The sequence below is a fragment of the Electrona antarctica genome (genome assembly GCF_951216825.1).
Source record: "Electrona antarctica genome assembly, chromosome: 17".
Lineage (NCBI taxonomy): Eukaryota > Metazoa > Chordata > Actinopteri > Myctophiformes > Myctophidae > Electrona > Electrona antarctica.
Window position 1 is genome coordinate 34,231,372 of NC_136798.1, and position 21,892 is coordinate 34,253,263.

The window sequence follows — 21,892 nt, forward strand, 5'->3', positions numbered from 1 at the left end:
TAAAATAAAAGATCTCTCTCACACACTTATGCCAGTGTGCCAGTGACCACCCTCCCCTGTGCCAATGTTGGCACCCGTGTCTGAGGTTGCCTACTCCTGAGTTAGATTGTAGATGTGATGTTGATTTATGAGACGCACTATTACATGCCTAGTGTGTCAAGTCAGCCCCTATTTGTTCTATTACGTTTTTTTTAATTGATCCTCTTATTGTCTCCACCAGCCGAATTAAGGCATGAGGAGAGTATGTTGTGCAGTTTGTGCACTCCGTCCGTGTGTGTGTGTCCGTCCGTCCGTCCGTGTACAGCTAATCTCTGGCACCGTCGGCTCGGTCGATAACTCTGCACACACTCCCTGGATGCCAACGACGACCCTCTGCCCCACACACATTTCATTACTCGTACACATTTTATACATACATTTTATACATACAGCACACAAATCAGTGTCATGTGATTAACACAGACCTGTCCGCTTCCCCATATTCCATCCCCATTGCCTTCCAAAGTTTGCAAGATTGGTCCGTTTTGAACAAAATGCCTCAAATCAGGAACGCAGAGTGCAATTTGAGGGAAATTTTCATGCACATTCCCACTAGGCCAAGGAAGAAATGCCACTTGAAAATTGACACATCAACCTCATGGTGGCGCTATAACAGGCCCTATAACTGCATCGAGCTGTGTACAACTTTGTATGCACACTCCCTAGAGGCCAAGGAAAAACCTTTGACCTGTATTTTCCACATCTGCTCTTTATAGCGCCACCAGGAGGCCGACTTATGTAAAACACATTCTTTGATATTACTCCTTCAGTTTTTATCCCATTCTCACACAAATCGGTACACATGATCTCTATAGTCATGTGATCGTGACGGGTCTGTTTGATTTCTCATATTTCATCCTGATTGGCTGCGAGTGGCCCGTTTTGTACAAAATTCCGCGAATCATGAACACAGCGTCCGATTGCGGTGAAACTGTGCACGCATATTCCCACTACGCTGAGGAAGAAATGCCACTTGACATTTTTCCAAAAACGCTCCTATAATGGTGGAGACCTGTGGCCTGAGGGGCACTTTTTCTAGTATTTGTAATGTGGTCACACTGTTTAGTCTTTAACCACATTAACCCATAGTGTTCTTATTATCATAAATTGAATATTCTTAAAAAAATAGCAAACCTACAAGTTCACAATGCGTCACAAGGTAATGAGCTTGTAGAGCTGCTATTTTTTGATGAAGCATGAAGATTTGGTGTAGAGGGAAAGAAGTTAAGTGCAATATTATTAAGCTGTATTTTAACCCTGCTTTTTATGAACTTGTACACTGTGAAAGCTTTTAATAAAATGTTAATTGACAATAGCATGATTTAAGTCTTTAATTAGCAATTCTGATTATAAACCATTTCATGACCTTGGAGTTGTATGGTTCCATCTGATATTCTGGACTGAAACAAGTTATTACACTGTACCTTATCCCTCAACACATTTTAATGATTTATAATTCTCACAATGTGCAGACAAAAGCCGTAGAACACTTACCTCCAGTTACCACAGTGATTTCCTTTAGTATATAGAAAGGAAAGTCAAAGAACAGATTCACTCTCTGAAAGCAAAGGGAAGCATATAAGTCAGAGAATAAGGAAAATACTAATAATAATATCAGTCCCAGTGTGTCTTTGTTCTATTCAGTTTGGAAGTAAAATTGATTCCCTGAATTAAGATTGCGACTATGCATTTTCACTTTTCTCATGTATTCCTCCATTGGCCACGTATACACAGAAGATAAAGACTAATCTGAAACTAATCTCATGAACAGAGTCCATACCGCTGCTTGTCTGCGGGTGGTGGACAGGAAGCTCAAGCTATGGACCTTCCAGCTGCCCTCTTCCATCACATCGATGTCCACCCACAGCTCTCTGCTGGCAGGGTCTCCTGAGCTGTACATTTCAGATGTATAGTAGATGTGATCAATGTCCTGTCTCCTGTCAAACGAAAACTCTGTTGTTGAAGCCAGTGGTTGACAGTAACTTATAGAAGTCCATTGGTCCAACAATGTAGATGGGTGCATTCTCAGAGCATGTTTATTTGAATGGTAATTACATTAAAAAAAAAGATCAAAATATTGACTGTCAATCACAGCGACTAACGGCCAATCACAGCAGGGTTTTCCTGGAGCTGTGGTGGGATTCCATATAACGCGTATCGTCACAGCCCACCAGTGTCAACCCCACAGGTTGAGAATCACTGGTATAGACTCTAGACTCGGGTGTAAGTTATGCTCTAACTGCTCATAAATAGTGTACTGCACTGTACTACAATATTCACCTACCACTATCTGTGTAGAATTGCCATGTCCTTCGTCAGTCAGCAGGGTCAGACTCCTCTAGGTGGTTGGTGCTGATCTCGGTAGTGCTTATCAATGGCCCAACTATAGGACACAGACTTGGTCCTTGAACCCCCTCCTCAGGTCATCCTGGGGCGCTCTTCATTTATGTCGGTCCCTACTTCTGGAGGGGCCATGGGTCTTGGTATCAGGCTGGTAGACTCCTATGGATCATAAATGAAATTCATTATCGTCACTTCTTTCTTCGTGTTTGCGAGAACCTTTAAAGGTCGAAATTTACCACCGGGAAAGCATTTGTGTCAATTTTGAGTTGGCTATTCAAAAATGGAAGATATACAATGTTAGTTAACTTTAGAAGTGTCCTTGAGCATTTGCAAGACGCTGAACCCCTAATCGTACCTTGCATGGTTTCCTCCACCATCAGTGTGTGAATGGGTGAATGTAACACACAATCTATGTAAAGCGCCTTGGATGAAGGCGCTATATAAATGCACTATTTACCATTTACCTAACAGCACCCTTAATGGCCTAATCAATGCGTAAACCTCTTTATATCCAAAAGGGTGTGTAGTGAGCATTGCACCTACAGTATTAGCAGTGCCAGTGTGGCTCTATGGGGCCTGATGCTCTAGTATCATATGTTATACATGCAGTACTACAGTTAACAACTGTTTAAATGTGGTGGAGAAAGTAGACATTGTGCAATAGCTTAACTTTATAATGACCATTCACGTAACGGTCAAAATATAAGATTGTTATTTATTTGTTGGTTGTATGTAAACTCTCATGCAGGCCTTCATTTTTGCCACAAAAAATAGAGATGCAATAGAAATGTGATAGGCTTGGTGTGAATGATGTGCAACATGCACAGACCAGAACACTATTGTGTAGCTCTAGTCTACTCTACACTTAGAGTAAGACTCTACATCAGGGGTGCCCACACTTTTTGGACTTGAGAGCTACTTTCAAAATGACCAGCTCAACAAGATCTACCCACCGAAAACATTATAATACCATTGCTGAAAATGGCTTTGGAATAGCGGCACTGGCATTACATTTAAGACAAATGCACTTGTAATGGGAAAGGGGGGAAATGGAATAGGTCGTTTTTTTGTATTTCATTTGTAATCTACCGACATTTGTGCGCAGCAACACTCTTGAAAACAAAGTATTGCATTATGGGTTTGAGCTGACAGGCCCTTTTTTATGTCAGTCAATCAATCAAGTCAACTTAATTCAAGTGGCAGATGCCAAAAATTGTTTTTATATTTAAATTAAATATTATTTTATGTCATGTGATCTACCTGCACAGCCTTTGTGATCTACTGGTAGATCGCGATCTACCTTTTGGGCACCCCTGCACAGGGGTGCCCACACTTTTATGACGTGAGATCTACTTTCAAAATGACCAGCTCAACAAGATCTACCCACTGAAAAAATAAGTGTACCATTGCTGAAAATAGTTTCAATATATAATGTACCTGGGGGGGGGGCTTTGGAATAGGGAGAAAATATGACAGGAAGTTTGCTGTCAAAATATGTCCTCCCCGTATTTAACGCCCAATGCATTCTTAATGGCAATAGCACAAACTTTGGCATGCTACTAGCCCTACATACTTACACCTAGAAACCCCATTTCAACCCTATTTAGGTTCATCTTACGGTGGACATGTTTGCCTGAAAAGAAATCTTTGAAATGTTTCATAGTTTTAGAAGTGCTTTCAAATTTGAGAAATGTATAATGGGGCTCAATGGCAGCTCTATGGCACGTCAAAAAATTACTTTCACCTAGAAACTCTATTCACACATTTTATAATTCAGCTTACTGTGGAGACACATGCTGGAACATTTTACTTTGAAATGATTTGTAGTTTCTGAGTTATTTAACTTAAACGCCCAATGCTTTCTCAATGGCAATAGCACAAACTTTGGCATGCTACTAGTCCTACAATGTAGGACTTTCCCTGGACCTTCTCGCCGCTAGAAGGTCCAGGGAAAGGCCTACATACTCTCCAAGAGTTGGGAAAGAACATATCAAGAGAGTGGAGTGGTAGGCCCTTGGATTGACCAGTGGATGCAATGTACCCCACTTTGAGGTGTCACGTCTTAGGCCTAGATTTAGGGTATAGGATTGAACCAGTCACACTGTAGCCATACAAAGGCCTAGGGTTCCCAGATTGTAAAATGTTGTTCCTCCATCTTGGGAGAGTATGTAGGCCTTTCACTGGACCTCCTAGCCACTAAGATGACCACAGGCCCACCACTTAAAGACCACATGTTAGGGTGCCCAAATCTGAAGTTAGGTGGTCAAATGACCTGAAACTGAAGCAATTCAGTAAAGGTCAACGCTTCCTCATGGGGTCATTTTAGGGCCTAGGACCTCCAGTAAAGGGTAAAATACTCTTCTCGGTTGTGGGAACAACATATCCAATGATGAGGACCCCAGGCCCAAAGATGTCCCCCTGGCAACTGTTTCAACTTTGGGTCAGCCTACATGTAAAAGTGCCCAAAGTTGAAAGAAGGTTGTCAAATGAACTGAAACTGAAGCAATGGTGTAATTATGCCCAAATCTGAAGTTAGGTGGTCAAATGAACTGAAACTGAAGCAATTCAGTAAAGGTCAACGCTTCCTCATGGGGTCATTTTAGGGTCTAGGACCTCCAGTAAAGGGTAAAATACTCTTCTTGGTTGTGGGAACAACATATCCAATGATGAGGACCCCATGCGCAAAGATGTCCCCCTTGCAACTGTTTCAACTTTGGGTCAGCCTACATGTAAAAGTGCCCAAAGTTGAAGGGCAGAGCTTCAACTTCAGCTACCCAGTACCCAAGGTTGAAGCCCTTCAACTTTGGGCAGATCTACAAGCTCGTAGTGCGGCACCGAGTGCCACGCTACGAGCTTGTTGATCTGCTATTTTTCAGTGGGGTACATTTAATCACTGGTCCTGGGTCAATCCAAGGGCCTACCACTCCACTCTCTTGATAAGTTGTTCCCCAACTCTTGGAGAGTATTTAGGCCTTTTACTGGAGGTCCCAGCCCCTAAAATGACCCCGCAGGAGGAAGTGTTGGCCTTTACTGAATTGCTTCAGTTTGAGTTCATTTGAGCACCTAAATTCAGATTTGGGCACCGTAGCATGTGGTTTTTAAGTGGTGGGCCTCGGGTCATCCTAGGGGCTAGAACAGGGGTGCCCACACATTTATGACGTGAGATCTACTTTCAAAATGACCAGCTCAACAAGATCTACCCACTGAAAAAATAAGTGTACCATTGCTGAAAATAGTTTAAATATATAATGTACCTGGGGGGGCTTTGGAATAGGGAGAAAATATGACAGGCAGTTTGCTGTCATATTTCCTCCCCGTATTTAACTTAAACGCCCAATGCATTCTCAATGGCAATAGCACAAACTTTGGCATGCTACTAGTCCTACATACTTACACCTAGAAACCCCATTCAACCCTATTTAGGTTCATCTTACGGTGGACATGTTTGCCTGAAAAGAAATCTTTGAAATGTTTCATAGTTTTAGAAATATAGTGCTTTCAAATTTGAGAAATTTATAATGGGGCTCAATGGCAGCTCTATGGCACGTCAACAAATTACTTTCACCTAGAAACTCCATTCACACATTTTATAATTCAGCTTACTGTGAAGACAAATGCTGGAACTTTTTACTTTGAAATGATTTGTAGTTTCTGAGTTATTTAACTTAAACGCCCAATGCATTCTCAATGGCAATAGCACAAACTTTGGCATGCTACTACAATGTAGGACTTTCCCTGGACCTTCTAGCCGCTAGAAGGTCCAGCGAAAGGCCTACATACTCTCCAAGAGTTGGGAAAGAACATATCAAGAGAGTGGAGTGGTAGGCCCTTGGATTGACCAGTGGATGCAATGTACCCCACTTTGAGGTGTCACGTCTTAGGCCTAGATTTAGGGTAGGATTGAACCAGTCGCACTGTAGCCATACAAAGGCCTAGGGTTCTCAGATTGTAAAATGTTGTTCCTCCATCTTGGGAGAGTATGTAGGCCTTTCACTGGACCTCCTAGCCACTAAGATGACCACAGGCCCACCACTTAAAGACCACATGTTAGGGTGCCCAAATCTGAAGTTAGGTGGTCAAATGACCTGAAACTGAAGCAATTCAGTAAAGGTCAACGCTTCCTCATGGGGTCATTTTAGGGCCTAGGACCTCCAGTAAAGGGTAAAATACTCTTCTAACTGGGGGGTACATTGCATCCACTGGTCCATCCAAGGGCCTACCACTCCACTCTCTTGATATGTTCTTTCCCAACTCTTGGAGAGTATGTAGGCCTTTCCCTGGACCTTCTAGCCCCTTATGAAGACAGTTACAGTGGATCATGTGTAAATTCAAAAGGTTTTAACAAGATACAGAGCACTATTTTACCCTAACAAAGAATAGCGTAAAACAAGACAGATACCTCTAGTTAGAGGTTGGCAACCTTAAAGTTGCAGCATAACCGATGGATTCATAAATTTGATACAAAAATCAGACCCGTCTGAAGTGAGTGGTGCTGTATACTGTACTGTACAAGCCCTCCTCCCTGGCCTGTGTGTGTGTGTCTGTGTCTGTATGTAAGGCTGTGCAACAGTGACACTTGGTGGTGAACAAACACTATTTTCGTGCTCAGACACAGCCACACACATTCCGTGCTCGGACACAGGGACAGACTATAGGAGTGGTTGCACCACTAGACCACCGTCTATAGGAGTGGTTGCACCACTCAAAGAATGTATAGCCAGTACAGCTGGTGGCAATGAACAACAAAAAAGCGCCTAGTGAAAAGGGACAACCTAGCACAGTGGCTTTTATTGCATTCCATTTCATTATTGATTTTCCCCCCTGTAACTCCCAATAAAGGGGCAGAGGGACAGAACATTTGTTTGCCGGTTAAATATAGCAGTCATTGATCAGTGAAATACTGCTGTCAAACCCACATCAGGAACACCAAATACATAACAGTTTTGGTTCACAATACTTTGGAATCTTGGCACAGACATGAGCTTTCATTAGGGACTGAATTGGAGCTCAGAGAAAACCGTGTTCTGTAGTTATATCCATGTGTGCTAATTTATTGTCTTCAAACTAGAGACCAGACTCTAATAATGGCCTGGCTGGCGCATCCGCTGGCCTAGTGGTCCAGGCGCATGCCACATATAGGCTCTGGCCTGACAGCGTGTCGCGTGTTCAAGTCCCGTTCATGACGACCTTTGCTGCATGTCTCTCCCTGTCTCTCTCTCCCCCTCTTTCCTGTCTGTCACTGTAACTAACTATCAATAAAGGCACAGAAATCAAAAAATGAATCTTAAAAAAGAAAAAGCTAATCAAATGAAAATATAACCAATGAATAATATGTTGAAGAATGTTCATCATCACGATACACGTCTTCAATCAAGTCGCACTGAAACAGAACAGGACATTTGACTGAGTCTTATTAATGCAACTGTTGATGGCTTCGATGCCGAAATTGTAGGTAAGCATTCAAAAGAGGCATACAGTATGTGGTCAGACAAAATGGTAATGGTGCATTGGTGTTCTCCTACCTTTACCTTATGATGGGTGCCTGTGCCTCCTCCGCAACATCTTCAGTCTTAACTCCCTGTTCAGTTCTGCAGGGACATCTATTAAAGCGCAAATAACATGCATTTTAAAACTGCTTTTAATATTTAATATCATATTGTCTATGTCCCTCAAAGTTATTTCTAATGGTTTGAGCCTCAATCACCACTCTGATATAACCAGGCCTTGTCATTTCTTTCTGGACTTTGAAAGCAGTTTTAGCTGCAGTACCACAATGTCCTGAGGTGGTGGGGGTGCTGATATGCAGATTATTTAATATTTGAGTCATTATAATACTGATGCTAGATAAAACCAGGCTTGTTTCCATTCCATGCCAGCTTGGAAAATCAACAATGGTGGACATTGTAAACAAAGTGGAAATGCAAATTTGGAACTGAAGACTGAAGAAGAGGAGGAATTATATAAGTAGGGTGACATTGATGACATCACGATGAGGCCAAAATCAGTTGAGCTGTTCCTGAGAGCAATTTCCATTAAAACACCCATATGATATGAAAGCCTGATTGTTCAAAATTGGTTACTTGTGGGGATAGAAAACACATATGGGAGCCACAAAAACACAAAAGAAATTTTATGTTATAGGTCCTTTAAGACATGCACAATAAAAGTTCAAGTTCACATCAAATACATTCTAAACTAATCCACTGCTAAACTAATCCACACCTCATCATTTTCGACCGCGGGAGGAATTTACAGAGGGGTTTGTTGATATATCATTCACAGCCTGATTGCACATTTTATACCTAAACACATGCCGAAAATTGGTTTTTTTTTATGCCTGTTGACACTATTTTCTGATTTGTGGAGTGATAATTAGAGATAACTAACCCCCCCCCCCCCTTTTCTTTGTCTCTAATATGTCAACAAAATAAAACAATTTTGAACCTGGCTTTATCCGATCTTCAGATTTATCGTCCCGAAATGTATGTATTAGCGCAGATGCCTAATTTGCATATTTAAACATATCATTTCAGAAAACTTGTAATACAAAAAAATCTTAGTTTTAATATAAGTAATCAACTGGAGAAGTTTCATCGTCATAGCTATTAACCTTTTTTCCCTATTCAACTACCATGTCTCACCTTAAATCAAATGGATCTGTGGTGACGAAAAGAGAGTTGAGCCAGAAGGCGATCTGTCTACCGAGCAATCTTCGTTCCTACTCTCACCTATGGTCATGAAGTGTGGGTCATGACCGAAAGAATAAGGTTGCGAATAGAAGCGGACAAAATGAGTTTTCTTCGACGGGTGGCTGGCATCTCCCTTAGAGATAGGGTGAGAAGTTCAGTCACACGAGAGAGACTCAGAGTAGAACTACTGCTCCTTCGCCTGGAAAGGAGCCAGCTTAGGTGGTTCGGGCATCTGGTTAGGATGCCTCTCGGGCGTCTCCCTAGGGAGGTCCCACTGGGAGGAGACCCCGGGGCAGACCAAGGCACAGTTGGAGGAAACACATCGACTCACTGGCCTTGGAACGTCTCGGAATCCCCCAGGAGGAAGTCACTAATGTTGCTCTGGAGAGGGAAGTCTGGGGTGGAGCTGTTGCCCCCGCGACAGACTATGGATAAGCGGTTGAAGATGGATGGATGGATCTGTGGTGACTTAATTACCCTCAACATTCCTATAGTAGAGGCCCCAAGAGGGATCCACGTGTCGTGCACCCACCCAATGTGTTTCTAGTTGGGATTTTTGGCATCCATAGGACCTCTAATATAAAGATTTTGATGATCCAAAGAAAGTGGCCCAAAGTGTTTTTTTACAATGTTTTATGAGACTATCAGACCTGCAGGATTGCGATAGAATCTAGGTTGTATTGTCAAGAGGGACGTGTGGTGAGACACTAAACTGATAAATACAGATAAATAGGAACTTAAAGTATACTATGTTTGTTCCACTGATCCAATCGAATGCATTTAGATAAACATGCTCTGAAAATGCACGTGGCCCACCCATCCTTTAGCTGGGTGGGCCGTGAGCACTTTCAAGATGTTCATCCTTGTCCTTATCCAGAAAGGTTCCAAAAGGCTGCTTTGATGAAAACGTGCTATGCTTGACCAAAATAATTGTTTTCAACACACAACACCAGCAGGACGCAGGAAGGGGCAATCAAAGGCAAATTCCATAACTACTAAGGCTGAAACATAACATTAGATTTTATTAATTCAAGCAAACTGTTACAGTCAACAGTTACATAAGTTACATGGTATACAGTATTGACCTTTTCTTTCTTCTTTTTTTTTTCTTCTTTTTTGAACCAGGGTTCCTGTATTCCACCCCATCCCCATTTGTCCCCAAACATAGAAACAGCTAATCCATACAAGCGCAGGCAAGTAAGTAGTAACAGCACAATACATTCATCAACTCAACAATACGTTTTTTTTGTACGAACAATAAGGCAAGTAGAAGAAATAACAAATGAAATATAAGGACGGCAGACATCTTCAATTAGGAGTCAAAGAAAGGCATAAACAAATCCTTCTTTCTTCGGAGGCCTCAAAAAAAAGGTGGCATTACACGTGTAGACAAACCATGGCCTTTTTTTTTTTAAATTCTTCAGAGTAACCGTAAACTGCTCTAGAACCAAACGAGGTAAGGCTTCTTCTCGCTATAGCCAGACAGAAACAAGGGTCCAGGGGGTATCTGTGGGATAAGCTGCCTTCAGTAGAATGAAGTGACTTGTACCTGGAGTCGGCTGGACACTGCGTTGATCCACAGGGCTTTCACTACCACAGTTATGTATTCCAGGGGTTCTCAACCCGTGGGTCGCGAGTCGCGACCCCTCGGGGGGGTCGCCAAATTTTAGGGGGTCCCCAAATTATTAAAAAAAAAAAAAAAAAAAAAGTTTTTTAAATTTTTATTTTCACGATTTTTCAAAAATAGCAGACCTACAAGCTCGTAGCGCGCCACTCGGTGGCGCGCTATGAGCTTGTAGATCTGCTATTTTTCAATAGCTAAATTATAACAATGCTTAAAACATCAAAAGGGGTTCCCGCCCAAAATGGTTTAAGGTTATTGTAGCAGTCAATTTATATTGGGGGTCGGGAGGGGGCGGGGCGGGGGTCCCGAGACATTGCCAAAGCATTTCCGGGGGTCCCCGGCCAAAAACGTTGAGAACCCCTGATGTATTCAAACAAACCACCCATCTAGAAAACTAGAGCCCGACCGAAGCCACATTTGTGGGTGCGATGCTGATGCCGATTATGGAGGGTCCTGGACCACCGATTACCGATGTTTTAACCAATATTTTTTATCAAAAAATTGCAAAGAAAAAGGTTCAAATCAATTAGAAAAAAAGTCAGATTCTTGGAAGCTTTAACTTATAAGCAAATAAATAAATAAAAGATAAACACAAATAACCACTCAAGCCGTATTAAAAGTAGCTAACCTTCCATCTTTGAAAATGTTTGAACACGTTAACTTATGATTGACTGGAACACATCAGCCGTATAAGTTGCAGACACCGACCGACGTCGTTAAAAAATAAAGTAATGGCCGATATATCGGCCAGGCTCTAATTCAAACTTCTATTTCTCATATCCTTTCTTTCCCACAGCAGCATACTGTATATTTGCCAAAGAGACTGAAGACCGAGCCTGAAGGCCGTGCCTGGACCTATGTGTATATATCTATCCCTCAAGAGGCTTCTTCTTATGGCCACACGAACACAGGGAGAGGAAGGTAGCGCAATATACGCAAACCAATGGCTCAATAAGGTTTATTTTGACATTACCCATAATGTCAAAATTAGCTTCGGTTGGTCTTAAAGGGACCCACAGAACCCAAAGGAAAACATAATTTCCCTCAATCTCTTGGCATACATTTCCCTGGGGCATAGATTTAGTGCAGCTGAACGGATGGTGGTGCAGACACACTTTGACCAACGGGACCACAAAATCTTTCCCCGTCTTCATTTTCACCACAGTCTTACAACAATCATCACGACATAACAGTATCATCACAATCGTTAGTTCTGAAGTGGTGAAAATAAGTCCTGTAGAGGAAAAAAAGAAATAAAAACACTAAAGAAAAAACAAGACCCAGCAGAATCAACACACAGCCGAATGTGCATAAACAGTCTTGAAGTGGTCGTTATTGGCAACTACTGGCCCATTAAAACTGCATATGTTTTCAGTAGGAGGGGGGGGGGGGGAAGTAAAGGAAAGACACAAAAATAAAACAGCATCCATTCAATACCACTTTCACCCACAAGGTGGCAAAATTGTACAGGGGAACTTAAGATAGATGCAACGCCACATAATCTGTTATTCTTTTTTTTTGTTTTTGTTTTTTTACATTGACACACAACATTGCTCAACAGAGAAGTGGTTCTTGTGTCTTTTTTTGTAGTAGTTAAAAGAAAAGAATAATAATAAGAAAAAAAAACGTGGGTTATATTCATGTTTAACAACTGCACACGGGAGATTTTATAATAATAAAAAAAAAACTAAATCCGGTAGAAACAACTCAAGGTTTGTGTGTGGTGATGTAAAAAGATGAATGAATACAAAAAAGAAACAGCGAGATGGACAAGTCGACGCAGAGACTTCCCTCCAACACTGGGACCACAGACAGAAGAACAGCATGGGGGGAGGGAGGGAGGGAGGGAGGGAGGGAGGGAGAGAGAGAGAGAGAGAGAGACAATACCGATGACGGACAGGAGGGGGCGTTCGTCTCCTTCATTGGTTCTCAAAGTCGCTTCTGAGAACTACAAGCAGTCCAAATGGACACTTTCCATTTGTCCATTAGGTTCCATTTGTACACTCTCTCTCTCTGGGTTATAAACAGGCACTGAGGATTTTGCAGTGTATACTGGGGTTCCACGTGACTTCAGTTCAGTGATTCTCACACATTTTAATTGCAAGAAACCGCCCTCTCCTCCCCTTCCCAGTTTGATATGCATTGATTACTCCACTCCCATTTGAAATCTCTGGGACCCCCCCCCCGGTCTACATTGTAAAATTCAGTATCAATTTAATTCTGAGAGTGCACAAAAACAGAACCAAAACTGACCCGATTGGTACCACACTCTCAAGAGTTACGGTACAGCAGACCCCTTGGTGGTGGTCCCCGAACCCCATCGAGGTTGAGAAACAGTAGCGTCAGAGGCTCTTGTGGGAGGCGAGTGGGAGTGCACGCGGGAGGCATTCCCAACGCACCCACCCACACCATCGCTCCTCTCTCTCTCTCTCTGTCTCTCTCTCTCTCTCTCCCTCTCCTCCGTCCTCATCACTCCATCCAGTCTCCCTCGTCAAACTCGGACTCATCCTCGGAGTCGGAGTACTCGACGGCGATGCGCCGCGACAGGATGGTGGCAACGTCGTTGCCCACACGATCGTGCTTGGCTTCCTGTTCCCGCTGCTCCTCCACCTTCCGCAGTTGGATGCCTGGCGGACAGACGCACGCATGCACACACACACACACACACACACACACACACACACACACACAACACAAGCATTTTTATGTAGGCTACTATACTACTACTATTCTACTATACCTCCTAAACATACATCCTAAACGTAACACTAACTCCACAAAGCTTTTTATTTGTATTTAAACCTAAAACAACCATCTCTTGTGAGGACTAGGGAGAATAAATCCACAATGTCAAATGTGTCAATTGTAACTATACCTTTCAGGACGGGAACCCCTTTTGGGGTAGTTGTTGCCATGTACAGTATATAGAAACATACCATTTTTGTCATTTTTGAATAAATATTTCAAGGTTTTCTTAAAAGAATTTAGAAGGCGTTTTTAGAATCGGCCTCAGTCCAAAATGGGTAAATACAAGTAGCGCGCACGCGTGTGCGTGCGTGTGTGTTGGGGGGGTGGGGTATATAAAAGATAAGGGGGATGCGAGCATTTAGAGACGGAAAGAGAGGTAGAGCGATACGGTGAGTAGGAGGTGGAGAGAGTAAAGATAGAGATGGCGTGGCTCTGTTCTTTTGGCAGACGTGACTCAAAATGTCGTCACTCCAGGTGGAAACCTTGTATGTCCAAAACCATTCCTTTTATGTAGTCAAATAAATGAAAATAACCCATCTACGAGCTCACAACACGTTGCGTCGCATCGTGACGTGTTGTAGATCATTTATTTTGACTACTTTTGTGCATTTATTTATGAAAAAAAACAAAAAACATAAAAGGATGAAACATGGAGATGGGAGGTTTCTGCCTGTTCCTGTGCTGGTCTCTATGCTTATGTGGTGCACTGCTTTGTCATTTAAAATGCTGATTCAACCTGTCCAACTGTTGTTTTCCATAACTAAAAGCTATCATCAAATGCCACATCTACAAGCTGCCCCAGCCTAACGATATACTTTATCCTCTAAAACGTGTGTTTTATTTAAAAACAGTTTTAGTCATGGTTCGACTTCGTTGTCCGTACTTTTTCCACAGCGGGGAAACAGTCGAAGTTAACCTTGAAAAGTTGAGACAAAGTATATGTACAAACTATACAACGCCCCACATTGTTGCAGAGATACACTTAACTACATTTAACCACTACATGATACTTCATTCCTTCTTTTTACCCTCTCTACACCAAATCTCTTTCACCCGATCTGAGCTTGTAGAGCGGCTATTTTTGTGAACAGTCACCGATTTTATCTGAATGTTGGCTTAGAATGACATGCCCAGAATAGGGCATTCTCCTCAAACGGTCCCACAACTTAAGCTCAGTGTGGAATGCTATTGTCATTCAGCATATCGACAGCATAATTTATTATCCTGTAATGTAGTGGTTCTCTAACTCATTCATATCAAGAACGTCCAAATTGATATGCATTTGTCCATGGACAAGATTTGTGTTTTTAAATATAAAAAAGGGAATTTGTAATTATTTATTTCCAAATAGCCAATGTAGGTTTAAAGTGGTTCAACTGATTGTGATTATTGTTAAACATCTGCATTCCATAATTTACAAGAAGTCTAGGTCTACACAATTAGAGAATGTCAAATAATTGTTATTTTGATCATAGTTTGCCTGTTATCTCTCCTATGATGGTACATCAACACATCATGGAATTGTGGACAAAATCTTATCCAACAATAACAAAATATTCTTTAGTATTGAGAGAGGCTAAATGTCCATGAGTCCACTTTGAGAAGCGCCGCCACAGTGTGCCAGTGCGAACGCTCCTCCCCATGCAGCCCCAGTACTATTACCCACCTTTCCGGATGGCCTCCAGCAGCACGCTGCGCGCGTCGCTGATGGGCGGCAGGATGCCCGCGTGGTGCCTCTTGCTGCCATGTGCCGGTGCCTCGTGGGAGGAGGAGGAGCCGGCGGCGTGGTGCGGCGACGCCGCCATGGCCGCCGCCGAGGGGAAGGACGGGATGGGCGGAGGACTCGAAAAACAGGAGGAGGAGGGGGACGCGCTCCGCGCTCCGGGGAGCGGCAGCGGGGGCGGCGGGGGCGGCGGCGGCAGGACCGAGTCCTGCTGGTGGTGGAGGAGACGGGCCGGGGAGGAGTGGAGGGGAGGGGCCACGGGGGGCGGGGCCGGGTGGAGGACGCCGGGGGCGATCTGGAGGGGGGCGGGCGGAGGTGGGATGATGGCCTGCTGCTGCTGGACGGGCAGCGGGGGGATGGGGGGAGGGGGGGTGCCCCGCAGGCCCCCCGGCCCACCGCCAACGCTGCAGGGCAAGGGCGGAGGCGGAGGGGGGAGAGGGGGAGGCGGAGGCGGAGGGGTGTTGGAGTTGAGACCACCCCCTGTCCGGGCGGGAGACTGAGGCCTGCTGTCTGAGAAGCCCGAGCTGGAGCTAGAGCGAGAGAGAGAGAGAGAGAGAGAGAAACAACATTAGGTAAAAAATAGGGGAAATCAACAAGCTTGTGGATCTGCTATTTTTTAAACAATCGTTTATTTTCAAATAGCAGATGCATATAGGTTTAAAGTGGTTAAACTGAAGCAAGGCCAAAAGATAAGCAACTAAACTACACTTTAGAAACAAGCCACAAATTGTCCCAGTTGCGCCGCCAAGCAAACCCTCAGCAACCACCTACCTCTACCAAGCCTCTCAGAGTCTCACACACACGGTTTTATTATATGAGGCACACTAAACACTATACAGTGTATAGCAACGAATAAGCCCTATTTTATATTTGTTATTATTATATTTGAATTTAAATAGGTTATCTGACACATCTCTAAGCTCACAGTGTGTCACATTGCGATGAGTTGCAAGCTTGGAGATCTACCATCTTCACTATTTTTTTAACCAAAACTGTTTTAATTAAACATTCTTTTTGTTATAATTAAACCAATTCGTTCCATTAACTGCTGCACCCCTAATACCCCATTATTATACATCAATGACAGATTCCAGCCTGGCTGTCCCTTACTGATCTCTCCATCTCTTCTGACGAAAAAGAGAAACAGAATGACCTCTGGTACCCTCACTGGGCATGACACTTTATTGATCCCCCCCGTCAGCTTCTCCCTCTCACCTCTCTACGCTACAAGCCATCAATCCATCCACCCATCCATCCACTGCACCGTTTCACCTTTCTTTTCTTTTTTTCCTTTTTATTTCTTTTTTTTTGGTACCCCGCTCCAACAGAGCAGAAAATCCTAGAACAGAGCGGAGCTGCAGCCCTTTGTGTGTCTTTGCAACAGAGTGAAATAACACAAACAACACTCTCTAGCGCAGGGGTTCTCAACCCGTGGGTCGCGACCCCTCGGGGGGTCGCCAAATTATTTTAGGGGGTCCCCAAATTATTTTCAAAAAAAAAAAAATCTTTTTTTTTTTCACGGTTTTTCAAAAATAGCAGACCTACAAGCTCGTAGCGCGCCACTCGGTGGCGCGCTATGAGCTTGTAGATCTGCTAATTTTCATTAGCTAAATTATAACAATGCTTAAAACACCAAAAGGGGTTCCCGCCCAAAATGGGTTAAGGTTATTGTAGCAGTCAATTTATATTGGGGGTCGGGAGGGGGCGGGGCGGGGGTCCCGAGACATTGCCAAAGCATTTCAGGGGGTCCCCGGCCAAAAACGTTGAGAACCCCTGCTCTAGCGTACGGTAATAGGAAGACCACTCACTGTTGACCGGCTGGTCTACAAGCTCACATTGTGACAAGAATAATATAATCTATAGTGTGATGGAATTACATTACTGTATGCATGTACTAAATACAGTGTATGTGTGAAACTGTGTATGAATCACATGTCAGTTAGACTCCGGGTCAAACATTTTAGGAGTACCAGCTGGGGGAGATTAACTGCTGATTTACCATCGCTGTATTTAGACCTGAGGCCGATTCTAAAAGAAATGGCTTCTAAATCCAGTTTTCTGAAAAAACCTATCAGTGGTTCTCAACCTTTTTCATGTCAAGGACCCCCAGAATTATCTGTATTTGGCCGCGGACCCCCATCTGAAGAAATGTTGTTCCAATACAATTATACATCACTGAGGATACGTCCCAGGTGCATCCATGTATGTATGTATTTTGTTTAGTTACTGATTATTTTGATTATTATTTAATACAAAACACACATTGACAACTTCAGCCCTGTATACATTTCGGCTATTTGAAAATAGCCTACTTATAGATCTGCTATTTTTAAAAGATTTGTAAAAATTTGAAAACTTCAAATGGGATATTCTGCATGATGAGTACATTTACTCTTGGTACATTAAAGCTGCTATAAGTAATAATATGTCAAAATGTTAACCCTCTTATGGCCACCATAATTAACAGTGCCTTCTACCTGCACAATTCATATGTTTAATTCGTCATTTTAATGCCAATAGAAAAATCCGTGACATACACACTATATCTCATTCTAACATGGTGATCCTATAGTATTATACCCAGTCCTGATGGTGGCGGTAACTTCACCATTATGCCGATTTTGACCAAATAGAGTGAATCTGGCGATGTCATTTCCTGTCCATGTGATCACAACATCCGCTATCATCGTTTATTTTAATAACTAAATCAAATTAATCTCTAATCAAGCCCCAAATATCGCATTTTACGCAGCGATGCACATAAAGACCGCGCGCGTGCGTGCGAGAGCGTGCACGTGAGGATTTCGGGCGATTTTAGGTAGATTACATCGGCCGTTAGCCAAACAAGCTAAAGGTTGCTACATTTTGATACATTAACCCCCGGATTAAAGGGAATAAAGCGATTGTCATTTACGTCAACGGTAATGATGGCTTTTTTGATTCATTACGTAAATGATGTCAATACCTATAAGGTGGTTAATGACCTTTTTTTTATTCAGACAGCCAGCAATAGGTAGAACGCTCCCAAAAGAAATGTAGTCTCTGTGACACATATTAGGGGCCGCAATAGGCCTATCTCACAGCCCGCTTTCCACGCCCACTTCCGGTAAATAGTGGTGTCTTTAACATTAGCATTTACACGTTTTTTTCTCTGGAGAATCTAAGTACATTTTACTTAGATTCTCTAAGTAAGAACTGACTGACTGACCAATATTATTATGAAGCAAACAAGATGGTAAATCAGCTCGAACAGATAGAACAAACCTTACCTTGAGAAAACAAAAGTTGTAGACTTCTTAAATTACCTCTGTTAACATGTAGCGTCTATGGAGTGACGTCACGCTATCACCACTAACCCCGAAAGGGGGCGTATTAAGGGGGGCGGGGAAATTCTGTGAGATAGGCTTATCTGCATTCAAAGATTTTCCTAGAAGCTTTGTCATTGGTCGATTTGCCTGTCAGCTTAACTGATTGGTTAGTCATTGCGACCGGGTTTTTTTTTCGAGCCTTGAGTGCTTTTTCCCACCACTGGGGGGGAGGGGTGTTACCTGATCATAGAGGGCGGTTTGATTTCTCCCAGGGGGTGCATGGGTGGCGGTGGCGGGGGGTCGTGCGGTCGGGAATACATCCTGTCCCCGGTGCGGTTGAGCAGCTCGTTCATCTGCGTGTAGGGCAGCGCCGCCAGCGAGAAGGGCCCGTCCAGGTGCTCCATGTAGAGCGGAGCCCTGAGCCCACACAGACACACCATTTCACTGTGTGTTCAACCCTTCTCATATCTCAATGAGAGGTCCATTATTTATTCAGCATTTGAGCCGCCACACACACACACACACACACACACACACACACACACACACACACACACACACACACACACACACACACACACACACACACACACACACACACACACACACACACACACACACACACACACACACACACACACACACACACACACACACTAGGGCATTCACTTCTAGTCATTTTTACTAGTTGACTAGTTGCCTAGTAAAGCTAGTATACTAGTCGACTAGTTGTTTAACTACCTATTATGTAAAGAAAATATATATATATATATTATTTTTCTACATTTAAAAACTGTGTACATTGGTGACTATAAATAATGATATAAATAATCTACCTGATCTTGAGGCCTACAAAATCGGGGGGGAAATGGGGGAAAAAAAATAATATATTTTTTAACTAGTCAACTAGTACCAACAAGGTCGACTACTGGATTTACTAGTCGACTAGATGAATAGTCGACTAGTTGCTTAATGCCCTAACACACACACACACACACACACACACACACACACACACACACACACACACACACACACACACACACACACACACACACACACACACACACACACACACACACACACACACACACACACACACACACACACACACACACACACACACACACACCTGTTGTCGTGGTAGGCAGCGGAGCCGTTGGGCTCCCCGCCGGGCTTGTCGTCGGGTTCGTCCTGGGCTAGCTCCGCGCCCAGCGCCAGTTTCTGCCACTCCTTCTTGCGGTCGTGGGGCGCTCGAGGTATCTTCTCTGACTCTGGAGCACGCTCTATGGCCTTCAGCTTTAAACAGGTCCAAGTGGGGGGACAGGTAATAGTGATTGGGAAGGGACATGTAATAGTGATTGCAGCAGAGAGAGGGTGTAGGATGTGATGGAGGAAAAATAAAATGGGGAAAAAAATAAATATAAATAGAGGGCGAGGGCAAGCAAACAAACAAGGAACGGGCGGAGAATGTGTGGTGTTGGGGAAGGAAGAGAGCGAGAGGCGTGAAGTGGGAGAGAGAGAGGAGAGAAAAACGTTCAGATTAGTCGCTGTATCCGCCGAGTGTAACGACATAAAGGTCAATAATAAAATGACAGTAATCTAAAGGTCAGACAAGGAGGGACACGGAAGGTTTAAGGTTTAGATCATTGCTTCCCAAACAGTGGATCGGGACCCATTTGTGGGTCACAGAGCAATTTCTATGGGTCATGACACTAGTAAAAAATTATTATTTTCCTACATTTATATATTTCAAAAGATTATTTTGAAATAAAAATGTAAATACATAGAGAAATTCCATAAATATAAATAATAATAATAAAGAAGTAGTGAAATTAGCTGATCTACAAGCTCTTGTGTTCTTGTAGATCTGCTATTTTCACTAGTTTGGGCCCCCGGGGCAAACATCTAATCTCTCGTTTTTATAGATGATGCACACGGTGTCCTGTTAGTAGTCACAGGGTTCCCAAACCTTTTTAGCTCGAAATGTACAAAAATGTACAAAAATACAATACAAGAACAACAAGCTCACAATGTGCCACGATGTGACGCGTTGTGAGCTTGCAGATCAACAATTTTCACATTTGTTTTGAAAGGTTTGGAGTCATTTTCAGGGAAATGTCATGATGGCTTTTTTTGAAACATTTCTGTAAATGCTTCCGTACGTTTAAGATTTTCTTTTCTGGAAATTTCAGGATATCTTTTCAATTTTGACTTATTTATTTTTTATATATATTTATTTTTATTAAAAAAAAAATATATTTACTTGCGACCCATAAATAATGTTGCGCAAACCCCCACAAAATGGGTCATGACCCTAGGTTTGGGAATCACTGCTGTAGTCCGTAGCCTAGTATATACGCACACACACAAGGTTAACTGAGGATGTCCTCTTTCAGTATAATAAGTCTTTATATTGCGCAGTAGGCTATAGCTGTTGTCATAGCGACTACTCTCCTCTGAAGTTCTTTTTGTGTGTGTGGATTTTAGACGAGGCTGTATGGAATATTTACAGCACGAGGCCTTTGAAGAGAGAAATCAACACTGCTGTTGAAAGAGCATAATATCTAGTATAGCTGCACGGGAGGAACGTCTCTCCCCCAACACACACATACAAACATGAGTCTGGGAACAAAGAAGGAACACCGTTAGACTGTACCGACGTACAGCACATAATGACATACTGTAGTCACAATACTTTGTCGGCCATGCTCTTCTGCAGAGGGGCCATCCACACACCAAGAGTGATAACTACAGTTGGAGGCCATCGATATTGTCCTTTTCTTTTTGCTGAGGTTTGTGTGATCTGCGCAAAAGGACAGTGTTTAACCCATTTTGGGCGGGAACCCCTTTTGGTGTTTTAAACATTATGTTATAATTTAGCTATTGAAAAATAGCAGATCTACAAGCTCATAGCGCGCCACCGAGTGGCGCGCTACGAGCTTGTAGGTCTGCTATTTTTGAAAAATCGTGAAAATATTTATTTCAGAAAACTGGAGGATTTAGAAGGATTTTTTTTAAATTTTGAGGTCAGGCCTAAATGGGTCAAATAATAAGGGACAATATCGGTGGCACCCAACTGTACATGAGTCTGGGAACAAGGAACACCGTTAAGACTGTACCGACGTACAGCACATAATGACATACTGTAGTCACAATACTTTGTCGGCCATGCTCTTCTGCAGAGGGGCCATCCACACACCAAGAGTGATAACTACAGTTGGAGGCCATCGATGTTGTCCTTTTCTTTTTGCTGAGGTTTGCGTGATCTGCGCAAAAGGACAGTGTTTAACCCATCTTGGGCGGGAACCCCTTTTGGTGTTTTAAACATTATGTTATAATTTAGCTATTGAAAAATAGCAGATCTACAAGCTCGTAGCGCGCCACCGAGTGGCGCGCTACGAGCTTGTAGGTCTGC

General features: G+C 43.0%; 1 protein-coding gene and 1 long non-coding RNA gene across 5 annotated transcripts in view; one reads left to right on the forward strand and one right to left on the reverse strand.

Moving 5' to 3' along the window:
- Window positions 1-21,892, forward strand: part of LOC306940467 — a 560,182-nt gene that overhangs the window by 110,900 nt on the left and 427,390 nt on the right. The window lies entirely within an intron of this gene.
- wasf1 (WASP family member 1) overlaps window positions 10,068-21,892 on the reverse strand; it is a 111,228-nt gene continuing 99,403 nt past the window's right edge. For 3 of the 4 annotated variants that reach the window (XM_079526705.1, XM_079526704.1, XM_079526703.1), the window contains 4 exons: window positions 19,607-19,773; window positions 18,715-18,891; window positions 15,110-15,696; window positions 10,068-13,322 (listed from right to left, as the gene is read on the reverse strand). In XM_079526705.1, coding sequence (XP_079382831.1) covers window positions 13,165-13,322; window positions 15,110-15,696; window positions 18,715-18,891; window positions 19,607-19,773 — 1,089 coding nt within the window. In that variant the 3' untranslated portion in view covers window positions 10,068-13,164. The remainder of the gene's footprint in view (window positions 13,323-15,109; window positions 15,697-18,714; window positions 18,892-19,606; window positions 19,774-21,892) is intronic. The other variant, XR_013792122.1, reaches the window with a different exon arrangement.